Source organism: Neovison vison, chromosome 13, assembly GCF_020171115.1.
Source record: "Neovison vison isolate M4711 chromosome 13, ASM_NN_V1, whole genome shotgun sequence".
NCBI lineage: Eukaryota > Metazoa > Chordata > Mammalia > Carnivora > Mustelidae > Neogale > Neogale vison.
Genome location: NC_058103.1, coordinates 33484062 through 33496635, shown reverse-complemented (window position 1 = coordinate 33496635; position 12574 = coordinate 33484062). Strand labels below are relative to the sequence as shown.

The window sequence follows — 12574 nt, the reverse complement described above, 5'->3', positions numbered from 1 at the left end:
AAAACAAGAGCATCTAACTGAAATGTTAGTCCCATTAATTACTTCTTCCTTTTCCGCTCCGAACCCTTGAGTAAAGCAAGTGGGATAGCAAAGGAGATAAGAATCAATACAAGTAATCAAAACAAGCAGCTCTTTCACAGTATTTCCTAGATGCCAGTTTCTGTCTCAGATTTTCTACCTATTTAATTAATTTAATACTTAAAACAGTAGGTATGTATTTTTACCATACCTGTTGCACAGTAGGAAACTGAGTAACTTACATAGGGCCACGGAGCTTGTAAGTAGATTAGCTGGGATCTGAACTAGGAATTCCACTCCAAAGCCCATGCACTGAAACACTTTCCTTGGCATGTACACATATATGTTAACTTCACCGAAGTATAACATAAAATACAGGAAAGTGCACAAATGGAGTGTATGAATCACAGAATTTTCACAAAGCGAGCCCATCTCTGTAACCAGTTCCCACCAGAAAGAACAAAACACTTATCCCCCCAGGAGTTCCCAACTTGCCCCCTCCCACTCTCTGCTCCTTTCTCACCAAGGGAGACCATCCTCCTGACTTCTCTTACCATTCTTCTGGGGGGGTTTCTATCCTCTCTTTTTTTCTATTTTAATCATATTTGTGTTCCAAACATCATTGGGTCGGTTGCTAACGTTAAAAATATTCTGTCTTGCAGGAGTAGGGGTCGGGGGTGTTAGGATAACACATTCCCTAGATAAGAGAAACAATTGAGGGTGGAGAGTTGGTGGGTAGTCGCTCTATTTTCCCCTCATTCTCTTTGCCAGGAAGTGTGAGGTTCTGTCCTTCCACAGTCGTCTTCCCTGAGGACTACATCTCCCAGCAGGCTGTGCTCTGACAGCTCTCGGATTTAAATAGGATTCTGGGCTAAGCTTAGATAGAGTCAGGCTGCTGCTGAACACCCAGGAGCGAGAGGAGCTAGAGAAGGGAGAGGCAGTGCCAAGCAGCCAGGAGTTGGAGTTAGACCAGGAGCTTGAACCAGACTTGGAGCCCAAGTTGCTTTTGCTAAAGCGGCAGCAGCTGAAGAAGTTGAAAAGATGCTGGCTATGTTGGGAGTGCTCACCACCTTCCTTTCTTTCCTGTACTTCACAGCTCCATCCATCAGGTTTGTCTTATTTCAGTAACTCATGGAGTATTTTGCAAAGCCCTGGATTGGAGACACGGAGCTTGTAAGTAGATGAGTTCTCAGCTGCTGAAAGAAGAGAAAGAGACGGAGGCTGAGGGAGGGAAGGTCAGGGCAGAAAAAGCAGGAAGGAGGTCATTAGGAATACCCTGGTGGAAAATGGGAAGGAAGCACCTCGGGGCTGGGAGAGAGGGGCTTGTCTGAATGCTGATGCTAGTGAACGGTTGACCTTATGAGGTCACTGAACACACAACCGAGGTGGGAGTGTTTAGGTTTCTCTGAAGGTCCCTAGGTCCTTTATTCCCTGCCCCCGATCAAGGTGGCCCTGCTGGGCTACCATGGGAGGTCGTTGCTGAGGGACTCATTGTTAAGTACCAGGCATTTTGCAAAGGAAACAAACTCTTTTACCTTTGAGACTACCCCCAACTAATGATTTGGGACGGGTCTTCTGCTGTGGGATATCTGGAGGTGTCATAGTGTTCTGAGTGAAAATTTTGAAAATTGCTGACAATGAAGAAGGTTGAATGGACATAATAGGAACAGAGCGTTGCTCTAGGTCCTCGCATAGAAACCTGGGCTTAAGTTCCAATTTTACCACCATTAGCAAGCGACTTGAACTTCTTTGACCCTCAGTCTTCTCTACTATAAAATGGGACTAATGATGGAGTGGTCAAGAGGATTAAAATAATTTCTCTACAGAAAGCACCTAGCCTGGTGCCTGGTAGTCAGATGATGCTCAGGAAATGTTTGTTCTGCCCTGTTCCCATCCTCTTTTTTGGAACTTGTCAAGTCAACTTTATGTGAGAGGATGCTCCCTGTGCAGACATCTGAAAAAAGGAAGTTTCTCTCTGTGTGCCAATGGCTAGAATGGAATCTCTAGCAGGACGGCAGAAAACTTCCAAAGGTGTTGGCTCTCTCAAACTGGAGAAGTAGCCCAAGAGTCGTATTTGAATGCTGTTAATCAATTACTCACCATTGATGCTGGTTGAAGACCTAAGCTTCAGGACCACTGATGCCACAAAACACCCATATGTTTTGAATGCAGGTTAGAGGAGGAAGCTGACCTCTGGAAACCTCTAGATGAGAGCTAGGCATCTGTGTTAACTAACAAGGAATCTCTCTGTTGGCCCTGGCTCAAGAGCTCTTATTCAGTTCGTCCAAATGATCATTTGTAGTTTCTGGGCACATGACCTTCCACCCTGAGGCGATGAGCAGGATGCCCAGTGGGAAAACAGTGTCCCCTGAAGGTTAGCTTTTTTGGGTCGCCTGATGACAACTTAAAGAAATTTCTCTTGGAGGCTGAATGGATTTTATCCTGATCTCAGTCTGGAATCAGGAAGGATGGTGCATGAATGCTTTTGTTTCCTTGCCTATAGGAAGTTCTTTGCTGGTGGGGTTTGTAGATCAAACGTGCAGCTTCCCGGGAAGGTAGTGGTCATCACCGGCGCCAACACGGGCATCGGCAAGGAGACGGCCAAAGAGCTGGCTCGCAGAGGCAAGTCCTCCCCCTTCCGTGTTCATAGGACAGTGCCTCCTGCCTTCTCACTGGGGGGAGGGGGGTGTCCACATTTTCTTGTCTTTCCTTCTGGGCTTAGAGTTCTGTTCAGGAATTCAAGGAACCTAGAATTCAGGTCCAGCTCTGACACCAACTTACTCAGTATCTTAAACTTTCCTCCCTATTCCTTCCTTAGGGTATAAAGGGAAATAATGTTGTCCACGTATAATATTGGCCAAATCAGTTATCCTAAGAGGAGGTACCAAACAATATTAAATGCCAGTGTGTAAAGACCAGGGTTCCCAGCTTCGGGTTAAGCTGACAACAAAGGGACTGAGCAGTTCTACTAGTGAGAATTCCGAGGCAGAATCGAGCCACTCACAGTTTAGAGATGGCTGGGCTGGGAGAGTGCTCTGTCTCCCAGTGGCAAGCTCACATCTGCTTTTTCAGCTTAGGGTTTGAACGCATTGCCCTCTCTTTGCTTTGGCCCCAGGAGCCCGGGTGTACATTGCCTGCCGAGATGTACTGAAGGGGGAGTCTGCAGCCAGTGAAATCCGAGCTGATACAAAGAACTCCCAGGTGCTGGTGCGGAAACTGGACCTATCTGATACCAAATCCATCCGAGCCTTTGCTGAGGGCTTTCTGGCAGGTAAGGCCCCCGTGAGTAGACAGAAAAGCAAGAAGCTGGGTGTGGGAGTGGCTGCTCCACCCTGTGCCACCTGGGACCCTTACATCAGAGCCACCATGGATCCCACCGGACAGGTTCTGCCACTAGAACCAGCAGGGCAAGGAATTGGCAGTGGACAAGCTGGGCAGGATCCTTATCATCCTTTTCCTCTGCAGTGGGAAAGTTGGGCTCTCTGTCTGGGCTTGCACCATGGCATCAAGGTGTGGCCCTGATGTCACTCTCTTCTCTCATCCTGAGACTCAACCTTCTGTGGCCACAGGCACTAGATGAAGTTGTGTTGTTGCCAGAATTTTTCTGTGTCTTGGAAGATGACTAGCTTCCACCAAGGCCTATGAAATTCATGAAGGACAGGGTCTGTCTTGTTTTATGGCTGTATGTCCAGTGCGTAGCTAAGTGGGCCTGGCCCGGAGTCAATACTCAGTATACATTTGCTGAATGAATGAATGAATGAATGAGTGGTGTCCCGGAAGATATCAGTAGCTAAATTTAGAAACCCAATGACTGTTTATTAAATATCACCGAGATAGATCCAAGGGCAAGGAGAAAATACTCAGGATTGCAACAGGCAGCTAGTGGACTCCTTGCTAATGACAGGGTCTGCTTGGTTTTGCTCTATAGAGGAAAAGCAGCTCCATATTCTGATCAACAATGCAGGGGTGATGATGTGTCCATATTCGAAGACAGCCGATGGCTTTGAAACCCACTTGGGAGTCAACCACCTTGGTAAGTTTTGTTTTGTTTTAAAGATTCATTTGTTCATTTTAGAGAGAGAGGTAGAGGACGAGAGGGGAGGGAGGATCAGAGAGAGAGAGAGAGAACCTCCAGTAGACTCCCCACTGAGCACAGAGTCTGACACAGCTTGATCTCAGGACCCAAAGATCGTGACCTGAGCCAAAATCATGAGTTGGCTGCTTAACTAAATGAGCCAGCAGGGTGCACAGGTAAGTATTTTTGAGTGACTGAAAAGCAAGAAAACCCCATCTTGTTTTCTGTATGGAGGTGACCCTATATGAGTGCTGAGAATCTCTAGTGGTCCTCAAAGACCCCAGGATTCCAGTTGGAATTCTGGGGTCTTTGGACATACTGGTTTTTCACTATTTTTCCACTGACCAGTACAGAAAAGTGAGATCCTCCTACCCATACCACTAAGAAACCCCAAAACTTGGGAGATGCCAGGAAGAAGAATGTCATTCTTAGATGGGGTCTTGCACTTAGAAGTGCAAGGCTTGGGGCGCCTGGGTGGCTCAGTGGGTTAAGCCACTGCCTTCGGCTCAGGTCATGATCTCAGGGTCCTGGGATCGAGTCCCACATCGGGCTCTCTGCTCAGCAGGGAGCCTGCTTCCTCCTCTCTCTCTCTCTCTGCCTGCCTCTCTGCCTACTTGTGATCTCTCTCTGTCAAATAAATAAATAAAATCTTTAAAAAAAAAAAAAGAAGTGCAAGGCTTGCCAAGCAGGGTCAAGCATGGCGGGTGCAGGAGGGTGTTTGGCTGGAGAGGAACACATCTATAACAGAGGGCCACAAAATCAAGGGTCAGACCATGGAAGAGGCAGACCTTAAGGACCTGAGGTATGAATGAGGCTGGCTTCAGAATTCAAGGTGATGGCTCTAGTGAGATCATGGAACATGTTCTCTGGTCCTAGGCAAATTATTTTCCCTGACTATTCCATCCTTCCTTCTGTACATGAATGTACCTGGAAACTCAGTTGGGGAATCATGACCAAAGGGCGGTCGGAAGCCAGCAGGTGGCAGGTGGCTGGATTGGGAAAGGGCAGAGGGACAAATAAATACAGGTTAAGTCTGTATTGCCTTACCTGTTGTCTAGCTCTGGGCCTCGCCTTGAGGAATCCACCAGGTCAGTCTGACTGATCATTTGCCCTGAGTTATCACAACATCAAAATTTATTGATACCCAGAAGATAGTGAGCTGCTGCTGAAATCCTACCATCAGCTTCGACCCTCTGATCGCGGGTACAAAGTCTACTCTTCTCACTCCAATTTCCCTTGCTGGCTGTCCTTGCAGGCCACTTTCTTCTCACCCACTTGCTCCTGGAGCGGCTGAAGGAGTCCACCCCTGCACGGGTGGTGAACCTGTCATCTGTGGTTCACCATGCCGGCAAGATTCACTTTCATGACCTCCAGAGTGAGAAGCACTACAGCCGAGGTATGGCTTATTGCCACAGCAAGCTGGCCAATGTGCTTTTTACTCGGGAGCTGGCCAGGAGACTCAAAGGTAAGTCTGCAGAAAGGACCGGGACTAAGGTAGCAAAAGCAAGGTCTTCTGTTCAGATCAGAGGTTCACAGAAACTTCTGAAGTCACGATGTCAAACAGGCACTGTTCTGTGGTAGCTTTATACCCTAATGAGAATGAGATTGTAAACAGACTAAAAACAATTCTTGTGCTTGGGAAGCTTAAAATGAAACAGGGTTTGGGAATCCGCAAAATTACCTTACATTCATGTCACATCTTATCTCCTCTCTATTATCTCATTTGACTTTTCACAACAAACTCTTGTAACAGGCAGAGAAGTTACTATTATTACTATTTCGTGGATTCAAACTGAGGTTCGAAGAAGTGGCCAGCCTGAGATTAGATGCCACATGAAGGAAGGAGTCCGGAGTGGCATGTGGGAACTCCGCTTTAAATTCAGGGGGCTTCCTTCTGGGTGTGCCACCTGCCAAGTTCTATTTGGTGAGCTAAGCTACAGAGCTGCCACTGCCTGGAGTCAGAGAGCTCTGGCTGAATGTCAGGCCCCTGGGTCTGAGCTCTTGCCATACCACACAGAGCTACATGTGTATATGGACGTGTCCCTTTAACTTTCCCTGATTTCATCCTCTCAGCTGTAAAATGCGGGAGTCTTCTCTTAATCCTATGAATCTGTGCTCCCCGGAAGTTTTCACTGAGCTGCTTGGCTTTGAACCTGCAAATTTGGAGACCATTTGCCACCAGGAATAAGTCAGTCTGGGAACAATGGTATTCACCATGAGAATGCAGAAGGTGGAAGAATAGGGTAATTATTAGAAGAAATAATAATGATGATCATAATTGAGATAATGCCTGTGAAGCAGGTAGCATAGCCCTTGCTCATAATAAGTACTAAAGATAGTAGAGGCACAGGGGGTGCCTTGAGGTCATGTTAACCTCCATTATCTCCATCAACACCCCTCAACCTATACCCCATAAAATGCACTTGCCCAGCAGTTGCAACGCAAAGTTCTAGCCTCCTGCCTTCCAACTAGTTGCTTCCCCTAAGCTCCTTCCACAGAAATTTCAAGGATACCACTGTTAATAATTGATACTCCTCCTCCCCCATCTACTACTACTACTACATGTGGCTGTCTATTATTAATACTTAAGCCACAGAGTAAAGTTGACATTGAAATAGAAGTTCCTTCCATCAAGCACTCCTTATGAAGCACAGAAGGGGCTGAGAAGGCTATAGATCTTTCTGGGAGAGATCAATGAATTCCTATCAGATTCTACCCAGCTAGGAGAGGCACCTTCTGAACCTGGGGTTTTGTTCTCTGAGTTTCTTCTCATTTGTACATTTTGCTGCAGGAGATGAGCTAATTCTTTGGGCTCGGATGAGCCCCTGAACTAACAGTGCTTCCTTTGCCCTAGGCTCGGGGGTCACCACTTATGCTGTGCACCCAGGCATCGTCAGCTCTGAGCTGGTCCGACACTCCTTCCTCCTGTGCCTACTCTGGAGGCTCTTCTCCCCCTTCATCAAGTCGCCTTGGGAGGGGGCGCAGACCAGCCTGCACTGTGCCCTGGCTGAGGGCCTCGAGCCGCTGAGTGGCAAGTACTTCAGGTGCGTGGATGCGGTCCTTGGCTCCATCACCTGGCTCCCGGGGGTGGGGGGGTGAGGTGGGCACAGGGCTCCCTGAGCTCTGCATCCCACCCTGGTGGCCAAGGTTGTACCTGATCATGGAATCCAGGTTTGGGTTGGGCCTGCAAATCAAGTGCTGTTACTTTTCCAAGGGAACTTACATTAGGAACTAGGCAAGAGTTGCTTTTATGTTTCCGATTTATATCTTGTGTGCCACATTTTCAGGTAAGCTTTGTACCTTTCTGAGAGCTGTTAGAAAGGACTGTCCCTATTGGTTATGTCTTGGAAAGAACAGTAACAGGCCTTCTGGATCCTTTCTCTCCTCCTTGAAGCTTTTAGCTGATTTCTTTCATGAATTTGTTCATACCACTTAGCACAGAGCATGGGGGCAAGGTCACCTCTCTCCACAGTGAACTCTCTCCCAGTGGTGCCAAGATTGTACCATCTGTTGGAATGCAGAAATAGACATCTCACTGTTGAATCTTGCCACAGACTCAATGGGGAATCAGAGATTGGGAATAAGAGGAAGCCCAAGATTAAATCTCCTTCCCATTCCATGACGTGATCCATCCCCATCTGCTATTCTGTCCCATTTGTTGAAGGCTGTTCATTGGCCCACCATTTATTTGAGAGAGAGTGGGCGTGCACTCTCCTCGTGGGGGGAGGGGCAGTGGGAGAGGGAGTAGCGGACTCCCCACTAGGCGGGGATACTGACCTCCTGGGGCTCCATCCCAACACCCTAAGATCAAGACCTAAGCCGCTTAACCAGCTGCACCACCCAGGCGCCCCTGGTGTACCATTTATTAAGTGAAGCATTGGCGATGACCTCGGTGCCCAAAAATAGAAGAATGGCTGGGGGCTCAGTTGGTGAAGCGCCTGCCTTGGGCTCAGGTCATGAGCCCGTGACAGGCTCCCTGCTCAGCATAAAGCCTGCTTCTCCCTCTGCCCCTCACTGCACTCATGTTCTCTTTCCCTCTCTCACTCTGTCTCTCAAATATATAAAATCTTTTAAAAAATAGAAGAATGGATAAATAATAATAGCCAATGTTGCTTGAGCTCTTGAAAGTGTTTGGTACTTTTCTAAATATTTTGCATGAAATAGTTTATATAATCATCACAACTCTAGGAGGTAAATAATAATATTATCCACATTCTGCAGACAAGGAAATTGAGGCACAGAATAATTAAATCTTGCTTAAGGTCATATAGCTTGTAAGTGGTAGACCTGGGATTCAAACCCAGGCAGTCTGGCTGCCAGGCTGTGCTGTTCAGGGTGGCTGCCGCTAGCCATGTGTGGCTACCAACCTCCTGAAATAGGGCTTGTTCAAAATGGGGTATGCAGGAAGTGTGAAATGTGCACCAGATTTTGAAGACATAGTATGAGAAAGGAAACTTGAAATATTTCATTAATAATTTTTATATTGAAAAATTATTGAAATTATACTGAAATTATCTATATTGAGTTAAATGATATATATTAATCAAATTCATTCCACCCAATTATTTTTCTTCTTTAAAATGTACTTTAAAAATTTTACTAGAGGGGCACCTGGGTGGCTCAATGGGTTAAGGCCTCTGCCTTTGGCTCGGGTCATGATCCCAGGGTCCTGGGATCGAGCCCCGCATCGGGCTCTCTGCTCAGCAGGGAGCCTGCTTCCTCCTCTCTCTGCCTGCCTCTCTGCCTACTTGTGGTCTCTGTCTGTCAAATAAATACATAAAATCTTTAAAAAGAAAAATTTTACTAGAAAACTTAAAATAACACCTGTGGGTCATATCCTATTTCTCTTAGACACTGCCACCCTGAAATCTGGGTGTTTGACATCACTGTTGTAAATATGTGATAAAATATTCTATAGTTGGTAAAATATTTCCAAATAATATCTGACTAATGGGAAAATGTTGGTGATAGAATATTGTGGGGAAAAAGCTGAAATACAGAATTATGTAAGTATTCATTGTAAATACATAGAAAACGGTCTGGAAGGATACACAGCAAACCGTAAGTAGTAGTTACTTCCGGGGAGTTTGAGAAAGAGTCAGGAGAGCGTGAGGGAGGATTTCAACCTTTTAGTCCAGATATTTGCTCATTAAAACATTTTTAAAAGATCACATATGTCTTATCACTTGTCTAATTAAAATACACCTTCTCTTGTTGAAAGAGAAAGATAACCTCCTCCCACCCGCCCTAGATGCAGTATTATCCCAGTTTTGTGTAAAAGGAAGAGAGAAAGTTTATATTCTTACACAAAGAAAACAAGAGTGTAAGAGGGTGCCTGGGTGGCTCAGTGGGTTAAGCCACTGCCTTTGGCTCAGGTCATGATCTCAGGGTCCTGGGATCGAGCCCCACATCGAGCCCCACATCGGGCTCCCTGCTCAGCGGGGAGCCTGCTTCCCTCTCTCTCTCTGCCTGCCTCTCTGTCTACTTGTGATCTCTCTCTGTAAAATAATTAAATAAAATCTTAAAAAAAAAAAAGAGTGTAAGAAAAAGTTAATGGGCTTTTCTTCCTTATCAGCACTGCATTTTCCAAGGGTCATACAGAAATTTTATAATTAAAAAAAAAACTATTTAAAGAAAGAAACACACATAGACACACACACACATGCACGAAAAACACTGTGAGCACTGTTCTGCCCCCACCTCCTCATGCAACTAGCCCCCATCCTCCATCTCTGCTCCCTTCCAAACAGAAGAAAACAGGGTGCTGAGGATGGGGCTCATGGGGCACAGGTGGGTCTGCAGATAGAAGTGAAGTGGTCTGTGAAGTTGTTTGGGAAGATTGTTGCATCTTTAATTTCACTAATCTCCACCTGAAATTTGATATTGCCTTTGATGACAAACGTAGGCCATAAACTGCAGAAGCAGCAGTGATACCTGTGGCTGTCACCAATAAAACAAAACATTTTCATGTCACATGGCAATTGGTGCAGATGTCTCGCTGGGTCACTTCTGCTCATCAGTACTGCAAAGGCCGGTACTCTTGTTAGACACAGCGCAAGCTCCCGTTGTAGAACACATTAACGGAGAAGCCTCTGTATCACCCCATCATGCACCAGTCTAAAATATTTTAAAACCACATTTCAATACATTAGTTCCTTTTCATCCGATATATCTTACACATTTAGAAATACATTCTGAGAAAGAGGCGATCAACTTTTCCAGACTGTTGTTTTCCACTCCTGGATGCTCACGCTCTTTCTTTGCCCTCCAGTGACTGCAAGAAGGCCTGGGTGTCTCCAAAATCTCGAGATAACAAAACGGCCGAGCGCTTGTGGAATGTTAGCTGTGAGCTTCTAGGAATCCAGTGGGAGTAGAGCTGGTGAAGAGCCATAGCTTTATCAGGCTTAGTGCCTGCCTTGCTGAAAGGGGACCAAGGAGAAGGACCCCTCGGAAGGACCATCCTCCTGGCTGGCTGCTGTTGAGAATCCTGCCCTGCTCTGATTCTCCCGACTCTTCTGGAAACCTTTGCACACCCAACTCTCTTGTGAGGCTGGTTCATGGCACAAGATGTTCACACCTATGGAGCATTCTTCTCCAAGACTTGCAGAGTCAGCTGCCGTCTCTGGGCAGGAGGACTGGGCAGATGCCAGGCTAGGCACAGGGATGGCGGAAGAGCCTGGGCAATTAGGTCAGTTTCTTCACCAATACCAGAAACGCCAGCCAGCATGCTCAGCTGATGTGACAGAAACATCAGTGATATATATTTTATTTCCAGGGACTGTAGACCCAAACTCTGGGCTGATCTCCTTCCTCTTTGAGATACTAATCACCACTCTGGAGGCTAGACCAACTCGGGAAAATCTTGGCTTATCCTTGGTCGACTTTGATTTCTTTCTCTGAGCATCCCGGAGCCACTGCATGAAGCTGGCCCTTCCCATTTTCTCTTTCTGGTTCTCTTTAAGAAATTGAAAAACATTTTTGTAGCTTTATTGAGATATAATTGACATAATATTGGGTAATTTGGGGCCTTCTCATTTTCAACTGCATAGATGCTTTCTTTCCACAAAATTCTCTTTACCTGAAATTTTAGAGGAAATAAAGACTGTGTGTTCATCTTATTGTCTTATTTATTTTGTCAGGGTAAGCCACAGAGAACTGGAACAAAGCGGGGAAGGCAGCCTTCCTGTAGTATCTCACCCTACCCCTCCACCCATAACCTTCTTAGAATATTGTGCCTGGGTGCAAAATAAGATGGTTCCGTTGGGTATTTTCTGTAGGTTCTTCCAGCTCTCCCATTTTATTGTCAAAGATGTAACAGGAGGAACTTAAATCACACAGATGCTGATCTCCAGTACAGATTAAGGTCAGAGGTAATATAGGACTTCATTTAATTTGATACCTAGATGCAGAAAGACCAGCCCTGATAAACCCTCCACCTAAAATCGCAGTTCTCTCTCCGGGCCTCCCTTGCTCTCCTAAGCTATGTCTCTGCCGCTTGCTTCTTGCCTCAAGGGCTCAAGTTCACCAAGAGGAGGCAGGCGCTGACCTACCTGCGTGATCTTTTGACTGACACAGAAAGTCACGCTAGTGGTTCTAGTCCTACTGGATCCAAAGGGCCTCTGGGATCAAAAATGCCCTTTCCCTCCATAGCAAGGAGACTTTTCTTTAAAAAAAAAACCCTTTTTATCACATGGATTTTCAAACAGATAAAAGCCTAACAAGTAGTATCCTGAATCCTCAGGGACCTGCCCATCATTCAGCATCCACACGGGTAACGTTTTGTTAGTCTTGTCTGTTTCCCCCATGACATTTTTTCTCTGTAGGCTGAGTTGGGATATTCTCAAGCACATTCCAGACATTGTACATTCACCCATACATACTTTATTGGGTGTATCCAGATAAGAACTTCTGTTTTTTTACACAACCACAGTGCTGTTGTCACTCCTAAGAACATTAATAATTCTTTTTTTTTTTTTTTAAAGATTTTATTTATTTATTTGACAGAGAGAGATCACAAGTAGGCAGAGAGGCAGGCAGAGAGAGAGGAAGGGAAGCAGGCTCCCTGCCGAGCAAAGAGCCCGATGCGGGGCTCGATCCCAAGACCCTGGGATCATGACCTGAGCCAGGCAGAGGCCTTAACCCACTGAGCCACCCAGGCGCCCCGTTGAATATAAGTTAATTCTTGGAGTTCAAGTTTCCTTTGTCTCACAAATGTCTTTTTCCTGTTGGTTCGTGCAAATCAGGGAAAGAGAAAAGGTCTTGAAAAAATATGAAACTTTTCTTTCCTGAAGCCCCAGCAAATCTCTTTGTGCCTCATTGGCCTGAAGGAACACTACAGATGCGCTCTGTTAATTGGCTTAAGACAATGATTATCCACACCTAAGCTGGGGGCCATCCCATCCACCCCACCAAGTGGGAAGAACAGTAGCTAACGCAGAGCACTTATGTTAATTAGGATTAGCTACCCTCACCTGAACTCTC

General features: G+C 46.0%; 1 protein-coding gene across 2 annotated transcripts; it reads left to right on the top strand.

Annotated features, from left to right (window-relative positions):
• The first annotated feature begins 917 nt into the window (after positions 1-917).
• RDH12 (retinol dehydrogenase 12) lies at positions 918-11206 on the top strand. Of its 2 annotated transcripts, XM_044229593.1 has the most exons (7): positions 969-1127; positions 2522-2640; positions 3134-3289; positions 3947-4051; positions 5349-5558; positions 6948-7137; positions 10365-11206. In XM_044229593.1, exons 1-7 carry the CDS (start codon positions 1060-1062, stop codon positions 10465-10467), a joined length of 951 nt encoding a protein of 316 aa, XP_044085528.1. In that variant the 5' UTR covers positions 969-1059; the 3' UTR covers positions 10468-11206. The 2 variants fall into 2 exon arrangements, with proteins under 2 accessions (XP_044085529.1, XP_044085528.1); XM_044229594.1 differs by lacking the exon at positions 2522-2640 and having other exon boundaries at positions 918-1127.
• The last annotated feature ends 1368 nt before the right edge of the window (positions 11207-12574 follow it).